We start from the raw sequence: 25,511 nt of genomic DNA, 5'->3' as shown, positions 1-25,511 counted from the left end.
TAAATTTATAGGTACAATGTTGTACAGAGGTCTACTGTGCAACATTGTACCTATAAATTTATATAATGCTCACCTCTCTTTTAGTCACTAGGCTATTTTCCCTTTCTCCATTTTTCTAATTTCTAATACCATAGTGTTTTTCCTGTTTGTTAACTTTATATAAATAGAATCTTACAGTACATGCCCTTTTGTGTCTGGCTTCTTTCGCTCAACATTTGCTTTATGAGATTCAGCATTATTGCATATAGTTGTATATTTATTCTTAGTGCTGTAGATAGGGGTCAACAAAGTATGATCTATAGGCTAACTCTGGCCCCTGTTTTTGTATAGCCAGCAAGCTAAGAAAGGTTTTTACATTTTTAATATATTTTTTTCTGGAATAAACACATTTATTACATGTACTAAGGAGGGAAGAGGATTTATTTGCCCTTCCAGGCCTTGATTTTCCTCAGATAGAGGTCTAGCTCCTTGCCCTCCAGTAAGTAACCATCTGTTCAGCCACATTGGCCTCATCTTGAACTGTTGCATGCAAGAAACTTGCCCTGCTGGAACTGCTCCTTAAGAAGACTGATGGTTTTGGCATTCTTTTTACTTTCATCATATTTCCTCTGAATTTTCTTTGATCATATTTTGTTCAAAAATCTCTTCCTCCTCAGGAGTCAGTGTGGCCCTCTTCTTGCAGCCCCCGGGCCGTGCATAGTGGGACTTGTACCAGTGTCTGTACTGTGTGTTGTCAAGGAGCAGGAAGCAGTGCTTTACTAGGGTCTTGGTACAAACAAGTTTGTGGTTGGATGCACTGTAGACAACATCAGTAATCCTTGTTTTGCACCTACAACACTGAGCCACAGGAGAAGTTTCCCACTTCATGTTGCCTCCCCATTCACCGACTGTGCATATGCAGCGGGAACCAGTGTTCGTGTTGGCTGCAGAGGGCATCCCAGCTCCTATTTTCACTTTCTGTGGTAGGGGTTTCCCTTGCCCCCTGTGTTGTAGGGTGTATGCCAGTTGTCTCAGAGAGATGGCTATGGCCTGGCGCTGGCTGGAAAGTGTGGGTTTTACATTTTTACATGGTTAAAAAAAGAATTTTTATTGTGAACCATGAAAATTACGTGAAATTTGAACTTCAGTGTTCATAATAAAGTACACGATTGCTTTTGCTCTACAAGGGCAGAGTTAAGTAGTTGCAAAAGAGACTGGGTGGCTGGCAAAGCCTAAAACATTTACTGTCTGGTTCTTTACAGAAAAAATTTGCCTATCCCTGCTGAGCACATGATTGTTTGAATGTATCACAATATGCTTATCCATTCTACTGTTGATGGGGGTTTTGAGAAGTTTCTAATTTTTGCCTTATGAAGAAGATACTATTTTTTATCCCTAAATTTTAGCTATTATTTTCTCATTAGGTCTCTTCCATTAGGTAGAGAACCATTTTTGTTTATTTAAAAATGTATTTTATTGTAAAAAGAGAACAAGATTTTAAGTATTCAATACAGTATTGCTGACTATAGGTATGTACCAATGTTGTACAGTGGATTTCTAGAGCTTGAATTCATTTTGCTTAACTGAAACTTGAAATTGATTAAAATAAACAAATATGGTATAATTCCAGAAATAGTATTAATTATACTTACTTTAAAAGACGCTTTATAGGCATCTGGCCAAAGATTGTATATTCCTATGTACGAGAAGGTTAAGATGGGAATACAGATCTGTTTGGAGGTAAACAATTAAGAATCAAGGTCCTAGACTCACCATTGACTTTGCTTTTGTACAGTTTCTGGGTTAGCATGCATATTTGTTCTGAGGGACTAATATTGTAGATCTTTATGTTGAATAATAGTTTAATATAATCCTAATGTAGTGTTCTATAATGACACCTTGGTAATATGGAAAGCAGCAGGCTGCTTTCAAGATATCTAGCCTTGAGAGATTTTGCTGAGGCAGATACTAACTAGGCTGTTCTTTCACACATTCAGAATATATAGATTTGAAGCTGGCTTGATTAGTCGACTTATAAACAGAAAATAGTACTTTTTATAAAATATATGTCAAGATCTTTTTGTTAATTACTTGTAAACCCGTTTAACATTCCATCAGGTGAGGCATAGTCATTTTTTTTCTGTCTAGGTGGGCAAACTAAATGATAGATGAAGCAGAATTGGAGTATTTATTTTAATCAGGTAATGAAAGAAGTATGCTGTCTTCCTGTATTCATTAAACTATATGCAAAGTGTTGTGCTAAATATTGGGGGAATATTAAATGAGTAAGGCACTGTATTTCACAAGGAACCTGTAGTTTGCTGGGAGAAGTGAACATGTGTATAAATGATTTGAATTGAAAGCAACATATAAAGCCCAATCATTAAGTTGTAATTAATTTCAATTACTAGGATGTATCAACATTTAAAAATTTTTATTTTTTGATTTAAGAGAGAGACAGAGACAGACGGATATCAATTTGTTTTTCTGCTTATTTATGTATTCATTGGTTGATTCTTGTATGTGCCCTGACTGGAGATTGAATCTGAAACCTTGGTGTATGAGGAGGATTCTCTAACCAACAGAGCTGCCTGGCCAGGGCAGGATATAACAACATTTAAGTTGAGTCTAGAAGATAAGATTTCCACAAGCAGAATAAGGGGTTCTAGGTAGGGAACATCATTAAGACATGTAACTATGGAAATGTATGTTGAGTTCAAGGACTGGCAGGGTCACTTTCAAACATGAGATACGAGATGAAAAAGGGGACATGACTGTCAAGAATTTTCTGCTAAGAGAAGATGGAGGTGTAGGTAGATACACTTTGCCTCCTCGCAAACCAAAAGAAGGACAACAAATTTAAAAACAAAAAATAACCAGAACTGCCAGAAAATCAAACTCTATGGAAGTCCGACAACCAAGAAGTTAAAGAAGAAACATACATCCAGACTGGTAGGAGGGGCAGAGATGGGCAGCTGGCATGGAGAGGACACTAAGCAAGGCAGCGGTTGGAGGGCCAGGTGGGTGAGGCAGCAGCTGGCAGACTGAGGGGTCCTATATTTGCATGCAGATAAACCCAAGGAACAGCTGGGAGTGAGACAGACCATGCAATCCAGGGTTCCAGTGCTGGAAAAGAAAGCCTCGAAGCCTCTGGAGGTAAAAACCTGTGGGGGTTGTGGCAGCAGGAGAAACTCCCAGCCTCACAGGAAAGTCCATTGGAGAGACCCACGAGGTCCTAGAATGTACAGAAACCCACCCACCCGGGAATCAGCACTAGAAAGGCCCAATTTGCTTGTGGGTAGTGGGAGAACTGACTGAAAGCCAGCCAAGAGCTGAGCAAGAGTCATTGTTCCTTCTCGGATCCCTCCCCCATAGACAGCATCACAACTCAGTGACTTGGGTTGCCCTGCTCTGGTGAATATCTAAGGCTCCACCCACTCCAACCTAACAGGCACGCTGAGACAAAGATGTGTGTCCCAAATGAAAGAACAGGTCGAAGCCCCCAAAACAGAACTAAGCAATGAACAAATAGATAGCCAATCTATCAGATCCAGAGTTCGAAACACTTGTAATCAGGATGCTCACAGAAATGGTTGAGTAGGGTTACAAAATGGAGGGAAAGGTGAAGCCTATGCAAAATGAAATAAAGAAAAATATACAGGGAATCAACAGTAAAAGGAAGGAAACCAGGACTCAGATTAATGATTTGTAGCAGAAGGAAGAGATAAACATTTAACCAGAACAGAATGAAGAAACAAGAATTCAGAAAAACAAAGAGAGGCTTAGGAGCTATTGGGACAACTTTAAACGGTCCAACATCTGAATCATAGAGGTGCCAGAAGGAGAAGAGGAAGAGCAAGAAATTGAAAACTTCTTTGAAAAAATAATGAAGGAGAACTTCCCTAATCTGGCCAAGGAACTAGACTTCCAGGAGATCCAGGAAGCTCAGAGTCCCAAAAAAGATGGACCCAAGAAGCATACACTAAGGTACACCATAATTACATTACCCAAGAGTAAGGATAAGGAGAGAATCTTAAAAGCAGCAAGAAAAAAGGAGACAGTTACCTACAGAGGAGTTCCCATAAGACTGTTGGCTGATTTCTCAAAAGAAACCTTGCAGGCAATAAGGGGCTGGCAAGAAGTTTTCAAAGTCATGAAAGCCAAGGACCTACATCCGAGACTATCCAGCAAAGCTATCATTTAGAAGAGAAGGGCAGATAAAGTGCTTCCCAGATAAGGTAAAGTTAAAGGAGTTCACCATCACCAAGCTCTTATTATATGAAGCGTTAAAAGGACTTATCTAAGAAAAAGAAGATAAAAAACTATGAACAGTAAAATGGGCAGGGGAGGGGGAAGAATGAGGACAACGGTACAGGGAATAAACAGCATAAATAGTAGGTACAAAATAGGTAGGGGGAGGTTAAGAATAGTATAGGAAATGCTGAAACCAAAAAGCTTGATGTATGAGCCATGGACATTAACTTGGGGGGAGCAGGGTGTAATGCTGGGAGGTGGGGCAGTATAGGGTGGAGTGGAATAAAGGGGAGAAAAAAATGGACAACTGTAATAGCATAATAAAATATATATTTTAAAAAATCTGCATCAGATTTTTGTGTTAAGCCTGAACATTCCTCTGTGGAAACTATTCAGATGATTCAGAAGGCCACCGCTATGGGCAACTGGTGATTGGCAGCTTCATCATGACAATGCACCTACTCATGCATCACATCTCCTGCAGAGTCTTTTGGTGAAATATCAAATCTCCGAGGTGACTCAGCCCCCCTACTGCCCAGATTTGGTTCCCTGTGACTTCTGGCTTTCCCCCAAACTAAAACTGCCTTAGAAAGGGAAGAGATTTCAAACTGTCGATGAGATTCGGGAAAACATGACGGGGCAGCTGATGGTGATTGGGAGAACTGTGTGAGGTCCTGAGGTACCTGCTTTGAAGGGGACTAAGGCGTCATTGTCCAAAAAAAATTTTTTTCCACTAAGAAACTTGGACTTTATTTTGTGGGTAGTAAGAAACTAGTGAAAGTTATTAATTGCACATATGACATAAAATCAGATTTATATTTAGAAAGAGAACTTATGAAATACTTTGAAGCATGAGGTATTTCAGTGTAGTTACCAAACCATGTAGCTGTGCAGTTTTAGGTGGATTATTTTATTTGTGAGGAGATCACAAAACCCACCCACACTTAACTCATTGTAGATTAGATTAAATTCCTGGTTTACTTAGCCAAGAATACAAGATCTCTCTCTGAGGGAAAGTGGTCATATAGTACAGGAAAAAATGCAAACATATTTCAGTGTGGTGTTTTTTGGCCCTCACTGTTTCTCTGCCTGCAAAACTTAATTTGTGCTGCACATCTGCCCTTTTATATTGACTCATCACCATTCCAGATTTGAAAATGTTTAAAACACCTGACTTGTGTCAACAAGGCTTCATTTTAATCATGAAGGTTGCTTAGAAGGATCAAAATGAATCAGTTTGAATTTCACCACATCCTGTGGCTACTTAGCTCAGATTTTCAGTAAACAACAAAATGGTCACATGAATATAGCAGAATGAAGAAAAGCAACAGATAAAATCCACAAAATGGGAGATTGAACCTAAACTATGAAGTTGCTTTTTCTCTAGTACATAATACTAGATTTTGATTACCATAGTATATTACTTTTTACTTTCATTTTTGTGTGTGTGTGTGAATTTGTATCCACTGAATAGCAAATTCACTTAAAAATTAGTGGGTTTAAATCTGGAGTCATGAATCTGGTAAATTAAAAGGTTTGGATTAGGCTCTTACTGGGGCACGCCAGTAGAATTGCTTTTAGTTTTCACTATGTCTGCTTGGGCTATCTTAACAAAATACTGTAGACTGATAGGCTTACATAACAGAAACTTCTCAGCATTTTGGAGGCTGAGAAGTCTAAGATGAAGGTGCTAGCAAGGTAGATTTCATTCTGAGTCCTTTTCTCTTTGTTTAGAGGCAACTTCCATTTTACCGTATGCTCACATAACCTCTTCTTTGTGCATGCATTCAGGAAGAGAGAGGGCAAACTCTCTGCTGTTTCTTTTTATAAAGGCACTAATAAGATCATATTGGAGATTAGGATTTCAACACATGATGTGGGTGAACACAAGTATGCAATCCATAGCACGTGGCAAGTTTATTTCCTTCATGATAATAAATTGTCGTAATGCCAATTGTTTGAAGAGGAAATTAATCTTATGTATACTGTTTAGTTTGTATATAAATTTCTTCTTGAGAAATTTATAGCCATCAGAATCTTTTAGCTAATGTTTGACATTTTTCAGATTCAGAGTCAAAACCTCTGAAGTGCTCTTATTCTGAAGTCTACCACATCCAACTTGTTTTTTGCACTGAGAGAGCAAGCAGTAAACAGAATAGGAACTGGCTGTGCATTTAAACGGTGGTGTTGGCTTGTTCCTTCTTTTGACTTTCTGAAGAAGGGTAACAATGTCAGCTTCTGGAAAACAACTCTGTTTTCTCCCTTCCTGATATGAAAACATGCATTTAACTTTCTTCATCGTAACTAAGATCATTGAAACATATTATGGTTACTTTTTTAAGTAAGTTGACTTAGTTTTTTAGAGTACTTTTAAGGTCACAGCATGATTGAGCAGAAAAGTACAGTTTCATATATTCCCTGTTGCCACGTATGCACAGCTTCCCCCATTTTCAACATCCTGATCCAGAATGGTACATTTATTATAATAGATGAACCTACATTGACACATAATTTTTACTCAGACCTTACTTTACATTAGGGCTCACTCTTTGTAATGTACATATTATGGGTTTCAAAAAATGTACAATGACATGAATCTCTAGCATTGTATTATAATACAGAATTTTAGTGCCTTAAAAATATTCCTTCACCTACTCATCTATCCTTCCCCTTTCTCCCTTAGCAATCATTGATCTTTTTTTCTTTTTTAATAATTTTTTTTTATTTTAAAGATTTTATTTATTATTTTTAGACAGAGAGGAAGGGAGGGAGAAAGAGAGGGAGAGAAACTTCAAAGTGTGGTTGCTTCTCATGTGTCCCCCACTGGGGACCTGGCCCACAACCCAGGCATGTGCCCTGACTGGGAATCAAACCAGCAACCATTTGGTTTGCAGGCCAGCACTCAATCCACTAAGCCACACCAGCCAGGGCATGATCATTTTATTGACTTTGTTTTTCCTTTTTTCAAAATGTATAATTGGAATCATAGACTATGAACCCATTTCAAATCAGCTTCTTTCACTTAGTAATATGCATTTAAGGTTCCTCCATGTCTTTTCATGGTTTGATAGCTCATTTCTTTTTAGTACTGAGTAATATTCGTTGTGTGGAGGTACCACAGTTTATCCATTCGCCAGCTGAGGGACTTCTTGGTTGCTTCTAAGTTTTGGCAGTTTTTTTTCTTTTATTGATTCTAGAGAGAGGGGAAAGGATGGAGAAAGAGAGGGAAAGAAACATTGGGATGAAGGAAACATCAATTGGTCACTTCTCGCACACACTCTGACTGGGCACTGAACCCACAACCCAGGCATGTGCCCTGACGCAGGGAATTGAACCTACGGACTTTTTGGTTTGCAGGACAGTGCCCAACCAACTGAACCACACTGTCCAGGGCCCAAGTTTTGGCAATTATGAATAAAGCGACTATGAAATACCCTTGTGCAGGTTTTTGTGTGGACATATTTTCAACTCATTTGGCTAAGTACCAAAGAGTGCAATTGTTGGTTCATATGGTAAGAGTATGTTTAGTTTGTAAGAAACCACTATACTGTCTTTTAAAGGGGCTGTACTATTTTGCATTTCCACCAGCAGTGAGTGAGAATTTGTGTTGCTTCACATCCTTGCCAGCATTTGGTGTGTTCATGTTCTTAGTTTTGTCCATTGTAATAGGTGCATTGCTGTTACTGTTTGATTTGATAATTTATTTCTGAAAGTCTTAGGGATTGCTTGATAGTATTAGCATATTTCAGGACATAGACAGTCCTGAAAGTGTCCAGAATAGACTCTCATTGAAATTGCCAGTCTTGAGTTGTGTCTTAATGTTTACATTGTCCTAAAATATACCAATGAGATGGTTACAGCTTTGATCACAAATCATATATGCATATAGACAAGAGCTAGAAGGGAATTTTAAAAAAGTGATATGTTGGCCTGCGTTTTGTTTTCAGTAGAGTTACAATGTTTGTGATAAAGTTTGAATAGTTTACTCTTCAGGATGTGTTTTAAATATTTAATATTTGAGTTGATTTTAGTTATAATCCAGGCCATTTATGAAGTCTTTGTGACATTTGTTTTTGTTAGATACACATTTACAAAATCTCTTCTTAAACTTAGTAATATTTTACTCATTGTTTGATTATATTCCAGAAATAGGGAGATTTGAGAAGAAATGGAATGTAGGCTACCATGGAGTTTAATGACTTTGTATATTTAAGACAATAATGATGCCTACATTACCATACTGTATAGGCCTGTAATTCAGATTGTTCAGTGATTTCTAGTCTTAAAATTTTTTAAAGTCTTTTAGGTTCCTTTGAAATTTGACAAATGTTTTCCTGGATTGTGTTATCCTCAAAGAAAGCAAGAATAAGACTTGAAAACAAATTATGTCAGCAGTGTGCTAAGTCATGTTATAAGAGAAAAAGACCACAGATTCAAAATTAGAAATAAAAATTTTGCTATTGTGAGAACTGCATTCCAGGAGGGAAGAAGGAGTGTGCTTACCAGTTAGAGGGTGAGGATTACCACCCCAATTCCTTATTAGAACATCAAAATTATATTGGGTTGGCCAAAAAGTTCGTTTAGGGTTTTCCATATGATAACTCTAGTAGTGCTTAGTTGTCCTTAACTTCATTCAAAAACAATTTTGTTAAACTGTATTGTGACAGCTGTCATATCAGCATGCATTTAAAAAAACATTAAATTGGTGTTTTGGGGGCAGCCATTTTAATACTGAAGATAGAAGAAGATATGCAGCATTTTCAGTGTATTATGCTTTTTTTCAAGAATAGTAAAAACACAAGAGAAATGTAAAAAAAGATTTGTGCAGTGTACAGAGAAGGTGCTGCGACTGATCGAACGTGTCAAAAGTGGTTTTTGAAGTTTCTTGGCACTGTTGATATTTTGGCCAAGTAATTCTTTGCTCTGGGGCTGTCTTATGCATTGGAAGATGTTTATTAGCACCCCTGGCCTCTATCATCTTTAGAAGCCAATAGCAGGAGATAGCCAATGTCCTCAAAATATCCAAATCAATAAAATTATTGGTAAAAATGAAAAATGTGTCTTGTCTTTTATGGAAAAAACTAAACGGACTTTTTAGCCAACCTAATGTTTTTCTTTTTTATAGGAAACCTTTTGTGTGTGTGGAGGGGGTGCAGAGGAGTGGATTGACTTACTCTTAGCAGGGAGGAGGATTCTCATGATTCTCAGCTAGGAAAGAAGAGGCTTGAATCTTAGGTAGAGGACATGAGATCTCATGATACTCAGTCTTGGAGAAGGAAGAGACAGAGCTGGTAGTCTTATGTTAGCAAACTTCAAAAAGACTAATTTCCTCGGCTGAGTAGCCCAGTAAGTTAGAGCATCATTCTGATAGGCCAAGGTTGTAGGTTTGATACTTGGTCAGGGCACATACAAGAGTCAGCTAACGAATGTATAAATAAATGGGACAACAATTCACTGTTTTTCTCTCAAGTCATTTTTCTTAAAGATTATTTGTTAGACTGATAAAAAAACCTTTGAAAAGGAATATTATATTTATCCCCAAAATGTTATGGATTCATTGTTTGAATCCTTTTCAGACTATTTAGATGAAATGTAGCCTTATTTTGGAGGACTCATTTTCTTCATAAATCAAAGGATCCCAAAGTTTAGTCCACAGAATATCAGTCCCTCAAGTTATTTTTTTTTAAAGCATTTAATGATCGGTTAAGATTGGAAAATGCCGCATACAATATTCCTTTCTTGACGATGGGTATTAACATAATAAAAACACTAATGTAATGGGTAGGTTGGACCAGAGATAGCTGGAGAATGAGGGAGATCCCAGTCAAGGGGAACCCCAATCCATCTCAAGAGGCTCCTCTCCCTCCTGCCAGGAGAAGGCAGGGAACTTGGACACAGCTGCCTAGGTAGCAGATTGAAGCAGCCTGCCTTTTCCAAAGGGAGGGGACCCTGCAGCAGAGAGATTGCTTGAGGCAAACTGTAAATGAAGGCAACTACCAACTGTAAACAAGCCAACATGCATTGCCTGAGGCAGCTGAGCAACTGGTGACTCAGGAGAAGGGAGCATGTATGACTGGAGACTTTGCCCCCTTGCTAAACATGGCAGCCAGAAGATGGGCAAAGGCAAATACGGCCAACACTGGCCCTCCTTGGTTGAAAAACTGGACACTCCCACTGGCTCATGGGGCTCATGGAATTCTGGGAGAAGACTTTTAAACAGCAGGTGGGCAGAAGCTCACTCTCTCGCACTCTTGGCTTCTTGGGCTCTTGCTTTGCCCTGCACAGGTGGGTATGCTTGTGGGACTGGCAGATGCCAGGCCTACCTGGAGCTTAAGCTCTGCGTGGTTGGAAGTCAGGTCCCCAGAGACAAGAGTCCCATGCTAGGACACGTGCCTCACCTGGGCTCCAACCTTTGGGATGCTACGACCCAGTGCAGCACAGCACACGGGTGCTGGACTGCTTCCTCTCTCTTGCCCTGAGAGCAGTGAATAGAGACTGAGAGCAGCATACGGAGGCACGAGCTGGGAAGTTCCTTGTGCATGGACCTTCCCTTGCACAACTGTCTGGAGTGATCTGGCAGCACAGTGCAGACCATGAGAGAGAGAGAGAGAGCGAGAGAAAGAGCGCGTGCGCGCTGCTGTGAGACGATGGCAACTCTGAAACCCACAAGTGCACACCCCAGAGAGGATGGAGACCTGTTTGTGTGGCTGGCTTTAGCTCCAAAAGGACAGATAAGCAATAACGGGGAACTTTGGGGCATGACTGTGATTTGTGATCTTTTTGAGAGCAAGGGAGGTTCTGTGTCTTTTGGAAGAGAAGAGTTCAGGCAGGAGTGCTCCCAGGTGCCTCCCCACCCCAGCCCAATTGGGAACCCTGTTAATAAAAACCTGTTTCCTTCCACAAATGTTTGTGTTATGTGTATACACGGTGACAAAGTGGCCAGACCACATGCTACCAGGTTACACTAAGACATTCTGCATAAAGAAACATGTTTAACTTTCTTTGACTCAGGGTTTCTCAAACTTATTTGATCCATGGAACCTCTCTTCTCTTTCCCCCTACATAGCAACCATGATAGTTTTCTGTGGAATAAGTGGTCTATAACAGTTAACACTTATATAGTCCTTACTACATTCTAGGCACTATTTTAAGTGCTCTACATATATTAATTCATTAATCTTTTCTAAACCTCCTATCTTCCCCCCCCTCCCCCAACTCCAAGTACTAGTGCCTTAAATACTGACCCCTGGAATAACAGGCAGTATAGTACAGAAGCTGAGAATCCAGACAGGGAACTATGCTAACTAGATTAGATTCACAGTTTGTGATCTTGAGCAAGTAATTTAATCTGTGCTTCAGTTTTTTAAAAGAAATAAACTTTTTGAGTTATTAAGTGTCAGGAAGTGGGAAAATTCTCTCTACCATTCTTAAATTCTTATGGCTGCACTAATAAAATTGGCACGATAAATGGTAGTGGAAAAAACAAACAAACAAAAAAACCCCAAACCCTATAATATAAAATTGGCACAAGACCAGACTAACAGGAGAAAACTAAATATGTGGACATGGGATAATAATGAATGATGTGCTCAGAAATGATAAATCAGCCATCTTTTTATACTTTTTTAACAAAACCCAATAAATTTGTGAAGGTTTTTTTTCCTTTTTATTGAATTTATTGAGGTGACACTGGTTGACAAATACAGGCTTCATGTGTAAATTCCACAACATCATCTATACACTGTATTATGTATTTACCACCCCAAGTCAAGTTTTCTCCTGTCACCATTTATCCTCCCTCCCCTCCCCTCCCTGTATTCTCTCCACCTCCCATTGCCCCACCCGCCTTGGAAGTTACCACACTGTTGATCCTGTCCTTGAGGGATTTTTTTTACTTTTTTGCTTAATCCTCCATCCCCCAACCCAGTCCTCCAACCCCTCCAACAGCCTGCTCTCTGTTAGGAGCCTGTCTCATTATTTTGCTTACTAGTTCATTTTGTTCATTATTTCCACATATGAGTGAAATCATATGGTACTTGTTTTTCTCTGACTGGCTTATTTTGCTTAGCATAATACTCTCTAGGTCCATCCACTGTTGTCATGAAGGGTAAGAATTTTTTTAATTTTTTTATTGTTGAGTATTATTCCATTTTGTAAATATACCAGTTTTTTTAATCTACTCAGCCACTGAAGGACAGTTGGCTTGCTTCCAAATCTTGGCTATTGTAAAGAATGCTGCAATGAACATATAGGTGCATATAGTCTTTCAAATTAGTGTTTCAGGTTTATTTGGATATATTCCCAGAAGTAGAATCACTAGGCCATGAGACAGTTCCATTTTTTAAATTTTGAGGTAACTCCATACTGCTTTTCTTAGTGGCTGCACCAATCTTCATTCTCACCAACAGTTCACTAGAGGTCCCTTTTTTCCACATCCTTGCCAGTACTTGTTTGTTGACTTATTGATGATAGCCATTCTGACAGGTGTGAGGTGATATCTTATTGTGGGTTTAATTTGCATTTCTCTGATGATAAGTGACATTGAACATCTTTTCATATGTCTGTTGGCCATCTGCATGTCCTATTTGGAAAAGGGTTTATTCAGATCCTTGTCCATTTTTAATTGGATTGTTTGTTTTGTGGTGTTGAGTTTTATAAGTTCTTTATAAATTTTGGATATTAATCCCTTATCAGATGTATCATTGACAAATATGTTCTCCCATTCAGTGGCTTGTCTTTTCATTTTGTTGATGGTTTCCTTTGATGTTGACCCATTTGTTTATTTTTCCTTTTGTTTCCTTTGCCTGAGGAGACATCAGAAAAAATATTGCTACAAGAAATGTCTGAGATTTTATTGTCTGTGTTTTCTTCTAGGATTTTTATGGTTTCAAATCTAACATTTAAGTCTTTAATCCATTTTATTTTTGTGTATGGTGTAAGAAGGTAGTCTAGTTTTATTTTTTTGCACATATCTGTCCAGTGTTTCCTATACCATTTATTGAAGAGACTGTCTTTACCCCATTGTATTTTCTTGCCTTCTTTGTCCAGTGTTTATTTCTGGGCTCTCTATTCTGTTCCATCGATCTGTACATCTCTTTTTATACCAGTACCATGCTGTTTTGGTTACTTTGGTTACTATGGGTTACTATAGTTTGATATCAGGTACCATGATTCCACCAACTTTGCTCTTCTTTCTCAGGACTACTGTTGCTATGCAGGGCCCTTTGTTGTTCCATATAAGTTTTTGAAATATTTTTTCTAGTCTGTGAAATATGCCACTGGTATCTTGATGGGAATTGTGTTGATTCTATAGATTGCTTTGGATAATATGGACATTTTAATGGTGTCTTTTCTTCCTATCCATGAATACAGTGTATGCTTTTATTTATTTGTGTCTTCTTCAATTTCTTTCTTCAGTGTCATAATTTTCTGACTATAGGTCTTTTACATCCTTGGTGAAATTTATTCGTAGATATTTTATTTTACTTGAAGCAATTGTGGATGGGATTGTTATCTTACTTTCTCTTTCTGTTAGTTCATTTCCGTGTATAGAAATGCAACTGATTTCAGGACATTTATTTTGTATTACTGAATTCATTTATCAGTTCTAGTAGTTTCTTTGTGGAATCTTTAGGGTTCTCTATATACAGTATCATGTCATTTGCAAATAATGACAGTTTTGCTTCTTCCTTTCCAATTTGGATAGCTATTAATCCTTTTTCTTGTCTAGTATTAATCCACTACTATGTTGATTAAGAGTGGTGAAGGCAGACATTCCTATCTAGCTCTGAATCTTAAGGGAAATACTTGTATTTTTTGCTCACTAAGTATGATGTTGGCTGTGGCTTTGTCATATATGGCCTTTATTACATTGAGGTGTTTCCTCTATTCTCACTTTGCAAAGAGCTTTTGTCATAAATGGGCGTTGGGTTTTATCAAATGCTTTGTCTGCATCTATTGATATGATCATGTGGTTTGAATGTTCCATTGTATTTATGTGGTTTATTAATGTGCAGATATTGTACCAACCTTGCACCCCTGGAATAAATCCCACTTGATTGTTGTAACAGGGCAGCCTTCACTCAGTGGCTTGTTGCCATGTACACGTATAACATGAAGATTTGTAGGGAAGGAAATAGTTTTTTATTAACAGGGTACTCATTTTGAGGAAAATGGGGAACATGCCTGCTCCGAGCCAGCCTCATACACAGAGCAGAGAAAACCAGTCATCCTTAGGAAGATTAAAGTCTAAATCCATGACCAGAAGTTCCCATTATTGTTTATCTGTAGCCCAAGGTTGTTACTCAAACGGGTTTCCATCTCTCTAGCTCCAATTTTGCCTCTCTCTGATGCCAAAGTCACCATTGCTTTGCAGCAGCTTTCTGGTCACAGTCTGCTCCAGGTGTCCTTTGGAGTCAGTGCACACTGGCCAGCTGAAGTCCCACTCCTGGCACACTTCTTCTTCCTTAGCTTCTATCTCCCTGTCCAGGACGTGTTCCCCGTCTCTCTGGCATCAGCTTGCTTATGCAACGCTGCTCCTAGCCGAGCAGCTTCCAGGATTGGTCAGGGCAGCTGCTGCCTGCTGTGGCAGATGTGCATGGGGGCTTCGTCCTGCAGCGTCAGCTGTGGGGACATGTGGCTTCCGAGGCTGGCTGAGTGCAAAGCACCTTCCTGCATTCCATGTGGTGGGTCTGATGCCCTGCCAGGGTTGGAGCAAGTGGAGCAGTGTCAGTGACAGCAGGAGTTGCTGATAACCGGGCCTGTGCTGGAGGAATCTGTGTGTGGGTGGCCAGAGGGTAGCTGCTGTCAGGCTTTCCTTGTTGGGGAGGGGTGCAAAGCTTGGCGCCTGGTCACGCTGCCTCCTGGCCAGGCAAGGCCCTGGAGAGTTCACGGAGTAGCACAGGGTGCGCTTCCAGACCACTAGGCTCCTCCAAGGTCCACAAGTTCAGAAGTCTGAGCCCTTGGTGGCCAGCAGACCAGTGAGGGGAGGGGACAGCAAAGCACTGGCATTTTCCCTGCTCTGCTTTAAAGGCTGCTCCCCAGAATCCCCCATGTACTGAAAGTTGGTGAGAGAGGATCTGCATCCCTTAAATCACCTTCCTAGCTTATACGCTATACACCTCATTCTGCTGAGTCAGTGTGGGTAGCCCCAGTTGTGGCGCAAAGCATGCATGGACCTTGGCGCTTCCTACCTCCTCCCCATTTCTGGGGAGCGGTGGCTCCATTACATTATGGTGTATGATCTTTTTGATGTATTGCTAGATCAGGCTTGCTAATATTTTATTCAGGGTTTTAGCATCTACATTCATCAGAGATATTGGCCTAGAACATGGGAGTCTTCCCTCCTCTTGAAATTTTTGGAAAGTTTGAGAAGAATAGGTGTTAGTTTTTCTTTAGATGTTTGGTAAAATTCACCTGTGAAGATACCTGATGAGGGGCTTTTGTTTGTTCAGAATTTTTTGATTACTGCTTCAATTTCAGTAGTTGTAATCTGTTCAGATTGTCTGTTATTTCCTGGTTCAGTTTTGGAAGGCTGTATATTTCTAGAAATTTATTTTTGTCCATATTGCCCAGTTTGTTGGCATATAGTTGTTTGTACTATTTTCTTACAATCCCTTGTATTTCTGTGGAGTCTGTTGTTACTTCTTTTTCATTTCTGACTGTATTTGGGCCATGTGTATCTTTCTTGATGAGTCTGGTTAAAGTTTTATCAGTTTTGTTTATCTTTTTAAAGAACCATCTCTTGGTTTCATTGATATTTTGTATTTTTTTAAGAGTCATTTATTTCTGCTCTGATATTTATTATTTCCTTCCTTTTACTCTCTTTGGGCTTTGCTTGTTCTTTTTCAGGTTCCTTTAAGTGTCAAGTTAGGTGGTTTATTTGAGTTTTTTTTTTTTGTTTTTTGAGATAGGCCTGTAATGTTATAAATTTCCCTCTTAGGACCGATTTCTTGGCATCCCTTAAATTTTTGGTTGTTGCGGTCTCATTTTCATTTGTTTCAACATATCTTTTGATCTTCCTAGATCTCATTGTTAACTGATTCATTGTTGAGTAACATGTTATTTAGCCTCCATGTCTTTGTGTGTTTTCCAGTTTTTTTCTTGTAATAGATTTCTAGTTTCATACCATGTTGTCAGAGAATATGCTTGATGTGATATCAATATTCCTAAATTTATTGTGAATTTTTTTGTTTTAATATGTGTCCTATCCTAGAAAATGTTCTATGTGAACTTGAAAAGAATGCATATTATTCTGCTTTGGGGTGAAATGCTCTGAAGATGTCAGTTAAATCCACCTGATATAGTATGTCATTTAAGGCCACTGTTTAGGAGTAATATTACTGTGAGTAAGCTATTTGGCTGAAGATGGACTACAAAGCTAAAATAATGCATTCATTTAACAAAATTTACTTAGGGCTTATTATTAATAAGGCATCATATAGTTATGGTATGTTAAACCAAGCCTGACTATTAGGCACTGTGAAATGATGTCAGATTTCATCAGAGAGCTAAGTAATTTTATTCTCATAATTTATTTTTAAATTATTATTTCATTATTCCCCCACCATAGTACTGGATATTTAAAAATTAGATTGTATTTATTGATATAGAATTTGTGTGACATGGAAGTTTTAACAGGAGCTTTTCTGATATTTGATATTTACAAAGGGAATATTTTTGTACTTATGAAGAGTTTTTTCTCATTACTGTCCTTTGATAACCCTTTTGTGAAAGCTCACTCATGGATTATGAGTCACTCAAAATATGATCTTTAGTTAAGTAGCTACCTGTTTCTAGTTATATACCAAATTCAAATGTAGTACTTTTTCTGTCCTTATAGTCTATTGCATCTGCAGACATGGATTTCAACCAGCTAGAGGCATTCTTGACCGCTCAAACCAAAAAGCAAGGAGGGATCACATCTGATCAAGCTGCTGTCATTTCTAAATTCTGGAAGAGTCATAAGACAAAGATCCGAGAAAGCCTCATAAACCAGAGCCGCTGGGACAGTGGGCTTCGGAGCCTGAGCTGGAGAGTTGATGGCAAATCACAGTCGAGGCACTCAGCTCAGATACACACCCCTGTTGCCATAATGGAGCTGGAAATAGGGAAAAGAGGACAGGTGAGTTCAACTTCAATAAATTTCATTTTGTGACCTATATTTTTCCTTAACATATTAGAAATACATTCAAATTGGTTTTATGTAATAGTCATCTTTGCAGAAATAGTGAGAATAATGGGAAAAGACCCTGTTTCCTAGAATCTCACTTCAGAGATGGAATCATCTAAAAATTTGGATACTGCCAGTTGTATATAGAGTCTGGACACCAGCTTTGGGGTCCTGGCAGCTATCACAGAAGAACAAAATGGGTCAATAAGGTGAGAGTACAGAAATTGGCCACTACTCCATTTTCATTCAGCCTCAGAATTCTTGGCATTTGGTCAGAATCTCTAAAGGCAACAATAGAGATGCTAAATAAAGACCAGGAATTGCAATTAAACAACATAGAACAAAACTATCTCACTTAGTCATTATTATAGGCAGTCAGGTATAGGAGACAGTGTATCTTAAGTACTCTAATGTATTGTTACTAAAGACCCTAAGTGTGCTACCTCTGTCCTTGAGCCCACAAGTAATTTTTAATTTGACCTTGATTATTTACATGACACTGCTGCTTTTTCTTACAGTCATTACAGCAAATGATTTTAGCACCTACCTGGTTTTTCTTGAAGTCATTTGGTTTGTGTTCCAGAAGACTGCCAGATCAGACTTTTAATGACCTGGTGTGTATGTCTTTTGGGGAAAAAAGTAGCAACTTGTAATTAGGAAGAGAAAACCCAGAATACTGAATTAGCAAATCAGATGCATTTTCAGGTAAATAATGAAATATGTGTTACTGTTACATCCTATAGTAGGAATGTATTCTTCTAATGATGAGAGTACTTTTTAGCTGGCACGTTTCCTCATATATTCTCTCATCTTGAGATTCTTAGGGTTTTCCAGTGTCTATAGTTCCATAATAACTTTCATTTTAATTTAAAATATAATTCCTTTTTTAAAATATAATTCTTCTTCAAAATACATTTGTAGAATCTTTTATTCAGTTATTGTAAAACAGTGCTAATTGCCTTTTTTTGACTTTGGTTTGTCTAACCCTAAAGTCCATTCTCTTAATCATTATGTTTTATGGCTTTCCTTCTTTTGTTTCTAGACCAAAAGTCTGGCAGATTAGCAATGTGTGATAAGTACACTTAGGTATTTCACCAGTAATTTGTATAGGCTATTCATTCTTTATTATAGCTTCCATATCATGGCAATTGTAAATAATGCTGCGATGAACATAGTGGTGCTTATGTTCTTTCAAATTAATGTTTCAGATTTCTTCAGATAAATTCCCAGAAGCAGAAACCTCTGGGTCATAAGCCAGTTCCATTTTTAGAGCCAGTTCCATTTTTAGTTCTTTGTCTCTCTCTCTATTGCTTTCTATAGTGACTGCACCAGTCTGCATTCCCACCAACAGTGCAAAAGGGTTCCCCTTTCTCCACATCCTTGCCAGCACTTGTTTGTTGATTTATTGATGATAGCAATTCTGATCAGTGTAAGGTGATACCTCATTGTGGTTTTAATATGTATTTCTCTGATGATTTGTGACGTTGAGAATCTTTTCATAAGTCTATTGGCCATCTCTATGTCCTCTTTGGAGACGTGTCTATTCAGGTCCTTTGCACATTTTTTAATTGGATTTTTTGTTTTTTGGTATTGAGTTTTATTAGGTCTTTTTAAATTTTGGATATTAACACCTTATCAGATGTATTGGCGAATATGGTTCTCCCATTTTGTTGGCTTTTTATTTTGTTGATGGTTTCTTTTGCTGTGCAAAACTTTTTAGTTTGGTATAGTCCCATTTGTTAATTATTTCTTTTATTTCTCTTGCCTGAGGAGGTATAGCAGATGGTATATACTTCTTTTGAAACCAAAAGACAGTGTCTGTCACCCCCTAAAAGTTTCCTTGTGCCCTTTTACAGTCCATCCCCCTCTTTACTTCAATCCCTCGGCAACTACTAAACTACTTTTTGTTATCACAGATTAATTTTTTTCTGCTTTATTTTTTCTTTATGCTATTTATTACTACCTAGCATGTTATATACAGTTGACCCTTAAGCAGCACAATTTTGAAGTGCATGGGGCCACATACACCTGCATTTTTTTTCAGTAAATATATAGTCAGCCCTCCATGTCCCTGGATTTTGAATCCATGGTTGGGAATCCACAGATGTGAAGGGCCAACTTTATACATTGTTCTATACCATTTTATATAAGGTACTTGAGCACCCAAGGATTTTGATATCTATAGGGGGCCCTAGAACCAATCCTCTGCAGATATGGAGACCGTCGTTAAGTTTTGGGGGAGTCAAAAGTTATGCGTGAGAGGGGATGCTTGACACTTGTAACACCCACATTGTTCAGGTGTCAACTGTATTTTGTTTTAGTTATTAATCTTCCCCGTGCTCCACATTAGCATATAAGGGGGGGCAAATTTTTTGCTGTTTTGTTCACTGCTATATCCTTATGGTCTTTGCCAGGCAGGATCTTGGATGCTGCCTGGCAAATGGTGTTCAGTAAATATTTGTTGAATGAATAAATGAACCACTTAATTCACTATTTACTAAGCATCTACCAGATACCAGGCACTGTGTAGGTGTTGGGGATACATCATTAAACAATACAGACAAGTCCCTTATTTTATGGAGCTGACAGTAAAAGAAAAATAGTAATTAGTGTAAGAAAATATATCGGAGATTGAAGAGCCTTATCAAATCTCAGGAGAAGGAATGGCTCTCTTTACCCAGGAAGTTGAGGAAGGCAATTCTGAGGAGGTAACATTTACATTTGATTTCTCTGACAACTTCAATTCTCTCATTTTGAGCTGAGGGTCATGAACAGTCAAAAAGTTGGTATGTGCAGTACTACTTATAAACAAAACTCTTGCATGTTACTTGTAGGTGTGACCATTGGCAGTGGTTTAGTACAGGTTCCTGATGATTGCCATTTCTTTTTTATTTTAACCACTTTCTATGTGTTGGTTTTTCAGTTTTTCAGCCCATAGGCAGTAAGAAGTAGCAAGAAGTAAGTTGGCAGAAAAACTGTTGCAGCACAAGGCAAGATGCCTTTTTCATTTAATGCAGTGGTTTTCAGCATCACTACATATCATACTTACCTGAGAGCTTTAAAAAATTGTGAATGCCCAGACCCCACCTCAGAGTAAGGGGCTGCCACTTTAGTTTGAGTGAGGAAGGCTTCTCTAAGGAGGCAGGCTGATCTGGGAGCACAAAATACAGGCAGAGGGAAGAGCAAAGGCAAGAAGTTGGCGTTGGTAAGAAATTTGGATTTTTATTCTAAGTATCATAGGAAACCATTGGAGGGTTCAAACAGGGCGTCATGCAGTGTCATTTATGTTTGCACAGGATTACTTTGATTCACAGGTTAAGAATGGATTATAATATAGTCAAAAATGAAGCCATGGTACTAAGATCACAGGGAAAAAAATCAGCAAGGTTGAAGTTGTTTATTTGCATGTTAAAAGCAACTCTCTTTCACTTCTAAATCTCTGTGTGATAGTAGTTAGGTAAAATGGGATCTCAAGATAAAAATCAAAAAACTTCATTCTTCATTCCCTTAACAAGGTTAAGTATCCCAGATGAATAGAACCAAAATTAATACTCCACTTCAAAATAGCGTTATGTTCAAAATGGGGCTTTGGACAATCTCCATTCTACATTTTCACCTCTTTTCCACAATTATGAGAATTCCATTTCTTTTTAAATTTTATCGTAATGTCTCAAAATTTGTTTTTCAAGCCTAGGGATAACTAATAAAAATCAGTATTGTGCCAAAAGAAAAAAAAGTGAAGCCAGGAAAGCACATAGAGGGAGCTATTGAAGTGGTTTAGATGAAATAATATTAGCAAGGTAGATGGAAATAATTTTAGCAGTCAGAGTGGAGAGAAGTAAGCAGATAGAAGAAATGTTTTGAATGTAGATGAATTACTTTAAGATGAATTGGAAGGGATGTGGAAGAATGAAAGAAAGTAAGGAATTGGTGATAACTTTTTTTTTGCATGAATGTTAGTATAATTGGTAATCCTAGTCTTGAACAATTTCATTGCTAAATTGACCATCTAATATGCAACTTCAGTTCTTTGATAGCTATAATTAGCCCTCCCATTTGGGAAAAAAAATAAGTCAAAAGACATTATTTAACATTTGGCAGTTAAGAAAATGCTGTTTATGCTGAAGTAATTTTATTTTTAAACTCAATTTATAGAGACGCATTTGAGTTTATTGAGCTTAAATTTTTCCTCATAGGCATAAGAAATCTTTCTTATGTTGTACCCTTTTCTGTATGTATATTATACTTCCAATAAAAACGATTTAAAGAAGCGGAGAAAGATACAGGTGTCTTTTCCAACTTGTTGACCCTCTGAGAGCAGGGCTTTGGCAGAGCTAAAGTCCTTAGCTTCTGACTAGTAACCTGCCAATGGGCAGCCCCTAGTTTTGGACTTCTTTCAGATTTTTGCTGTTCTGGCTCTCTGGTTCTGTTCTTGGGAACAGATGGGGGTGATTGAGAGGAAGCCAGGAAACCAAGCTTTAAGAGGAGTTGGAAACGATATTTGAATGCCAGTGCTTTTTGCTAAACTCAGGGTGACAGTACATCTTGCCCAGCAATGTTGAAACTGTTTGTGTTTGTCTAGTATTTGTGTACTGGCTGGTTGGCTGTGGGCTTCATTCCATGCTACTGCTCTACTGCCAAGGTGCATGTAGAAGGCCTCTGGCCCAAGCCCATTCTTAGCACTTGTTTTTTACGTGTAAAATATCTCGTATATAACATTTAACCATTTTTAAGTGTACAGTCAGTTGTATTAAGTATATTCACAATATTATGTAAACATCACTGCTCTCAATTTCCAGAACTTTTTCATCATCCCAAACAGGAACTCTGTACCCATTAAATAGTAACTCCCTATTCCCACCTCTCTCTGGCCGCTGGTAACCTCTGTCTACTTTATGTGTTTGTGAATTTGCCTATTTTAGGCACCTCATATAAGTGGAATCATACACTATTTGTCCTGTTATGTTGGCTTATTTTGCATAGCATAATATCTTAGAATTATCCATGTTGTAGCATGTGTCAGAATTTTATTCCTTTTAAAGGCTGCATCATACTGTATGTTTATACAACCTTTTCTTTATCTGTTAGTATGCTGATGGGCATTTGAATTGTTTTTACTTTTTCATTATTATGAATAATGTTACTGTGCATTTGGATGTACACATGTCTGAGTCCCTGCTTTTAATTCTTTTCTGTATATACATAGAAGTGGAATTGCTGGATCATGTGGTAATCCTATGTTTACATTTTTCAGAAACTGCCAAACTTTTCCACAGTGACTATGCCATTTTTACATTCTTTGGACAATGCATGGGAGTTCCAATTTCTGTACATTCTTGTCAACATATGTTATTTTCTGGGCTTTTGTGTTTGTGTGTGTGTATGTAGATAAATCACCATCCTAATGGGTGTGAAGTGGTATCTCATTGTGGTTTTGAATTAATTTCCCTAGTAATTAGTGATGTTGACCATCTTTTCATTGCTTATTAGCCTTTTGTAATCTTTGGAGAAATGGCTATTCAATTCCTTTCTCTATTTTTGTTTTTTGTTGTCATAGTTGAGTTGTAGTTATTTTTAATATATGCCTGAATATCTGTCTCTTATCAGATATATGATTTGCAGATATTCTCTTACATTCTGTGGGTTTTTCTTTTCACTCTCTAGATAATATCCTTTAATGCACAAAAATATAAATTTTTGATATAGTCCAATATATATACTTTTTTCTTTTGTTTCATGCACTTTTGGTGTCATATCTAAGAACTCATTGCCAAATCTGATGTCATGAAATTTAAGAGTTTTATAGTTTTAGCTCTTATGTTCAGATCTTTGATCCGTTTTGAGTTAATTTTTGTATATGGTGTAAGAACATTCTTAGCACTTTTGAATGGATTTTTAAAAATGATTTCTCAGTTGGGGAAACAGAAAGTGGGACTTCTAAACTTGGAAGCTAAGTTTCAGGTTTATCATTTTATTATTAACCTAGGTAAATTAGAGAAAGTGAATAATAGAGGACGTATGCATGAATTTTAATAAATCGGTTTGTGGATTTTCTAAATCTTGTGGATACAGTAGAGAAGCATGAATGGAATTAATAAAGCTATTAAAAATGGTGACACCTAAATAATACTGATCACAAAATGAATTAGACCTCTCATTCTATGATACCTCCTCCTTACATATTCCCTTAATCTAGAGAAAACAGCCTGGCCTTCTAAGAATATAATTTAAGGCTTCTATGAGCTATCACCTAATGATATTATACAACTCAACGAAGTGGTACTGTATTTTTCATATGTGCATATCCTTTCCTGTTGCTTCTTGGAATGTTCTTTATCCATCCTCATTTTCACTTGCCAAAATCCTCTCTCTTTCAGAGTCCATGCTGCTACTATGAATTTCTCCCCAGTTATCTCAACTGGATCTGATAATATAAATTCTCAGGATATTTTGAACTTTTCTTTAGCATTTGATACAACTTAGATTTAAAACAAAAAACATAGCACCTGTATTAGTGTCTAACTTAATTAAAAAGGGGGTTAGTGGGGTATACAAGTATATTTAAGAAGCCCAGTGTGGTTCCAGCTCTTGGCTCTCTCTGGCTCTGTTCATGTCTTTCTGTAAATAAGCTTATACCCTGTTGAGGTAAGGTAATGGCTGTCTGGTCCATATCAGTAGAAAGAGGTCCATCTCTCCCCAACTTACGTATATTGATTAAAGACTGATTCTTGTTGTCCCAGCTCAGAATACCTGGCTACACATGGAGAAGTCACTGTTTACAGGAGTTAGGGTAATTTAAGCTTGCAGTATTTGCCCAGCCCTTTCATCAGGGGCAAGGTAAGGTGTAGATTGACAACTGATACAGTAGGGAGTAGGTGAGGAATTTCTCAGAGGAATTAGGTATGTTGGACAAACAAAACCAATGTATGTCCATTATAGTGGCTTGTTAGTTAATGCCTTCAAGAAGCCTACAATTTATCATTAATATTTGTATCCCTTAAAGCCTTCAAATATTAAAGTAGATGTGTGATAATTTTTGAATGAATTATTAAGGGAGAGAATCCACATATTAGTTATCTATTGCTACATAACAAATATTCCAAAAAATTAAGGGTAGAAAACAACAAATATTTATTATCTCACATAGGAATTTGGGAGCAGCTTAATTAAGTGATTTTAGCTCAGGGTCCCCTGAGCTGTACTAGTTATCAGGCAGGACTACAGCCATCCCAAGCCTTGACTGGGGCTGGAGGATCTGCCTCTAGGCTCACTCATTGGCTATTGTACAGTAATAGCCAATGATTATTATATTCCAGGGTATCATTTTGCATATGGATATCAATATTGCTTTCTAGAGGTACACGTTTAATGCATAAGCATAAATAAGAGAATTGAAAACATTTATATAGATATGTAATTAGTACTACTTGTATATAATGCGCACCCTTATTTTTCCATCAAAAATTTGGGCAGAAAAATGCACATTATACAAGGCAAAATATGGTGTATAGCAACTGATTACTTCTATAGTGAGTGATCCAATAGAGAAAAAGCAAGCATGAAACCACAGTGCTTTATATGACCTAATCTCTGACTTGCACACCATTACTTCTGCTTTTTTATTTTACTTTAAAACTTTATTTATTTATTTTTAGAGAGAGGGGAAAGGAGGGAGAATGAGAGGGAGAGAAACATTGATCCGTTGCCTCTCGTAAGTGCCCTGACCAGGGACCAAACCTGCAACCCAGGCATGTGCCCTGACTGGGAACCAAACCAGCAACCCTTCGCTTTAAGAGGTGGCACCCAATCAACTGAGCCACACTAGTCAGGGCTACTTCTGCTCTTTTTAAAAAAAGTAAATATATGTCACAGTTTATTTTTGGTGGGAAATAATGAGGAATAGAACAGTATAACAAGTACGGAATTAATGAAGCTAGCTCTTGTTGGTTTGTTGTCATATGATTTAGTTTTTATCTATTTAGCAAATATCTAATAGTATTTAACATAAAAGTAATAATAACTATTATTTATTATATCCTCACTATGCCCCAGTCACTGTTCTAAACATTTATGCATTAACTCATTCAGTCCTCTTACCAGCCCTCTG

At 37.8% G+C, this 25,511-nt stretch overlaps 1 protein-coding gene across 1 annotated transcript in view; it reads left to right on the top strand.

The window, feature by feature from the left end:
* COMMD1 (copper metabolism domain containing 1) overlaps positions 1 to 25,511 on the top strand; it is a 113,067-nt gene that overhangs the window by 18,783 nt on the left and 68,773 nt on the right. The window contains exon 2 of the mRNA XM_054586919.1: positions 17,075 to 17,356. Coding sequence (XP_054442894.1) covers positions 17,075 to 17,356 — 282 coding nt within the window. The remainder of the gene's footprint in view (positions 1 to 17,074; positions 17,357 to 25,511) is intronic.

Source organism: Pteronotus mesoamericanus, unplaced genomic scaffold, assembly GCF_021234165.1.
Source record: "Pteronotus mesoamericanus isolate MK-2021 breed Mesoamerican mustached bat unplaced genomic scaffold, CSHL_Meso_final contig_98, whole genome shotgun sequence".
In the NCBI taxonomy this organism is placed as follows: Eukaryota; Metazoa; Chordata; class Mammalia; order Chiroptera; family Mormoopidae; genus Pteronotus; species Pteronotus mesoamericanus.
This window is presented reverse-complemented; position numbering and strand designations above follow the sequence as displayed.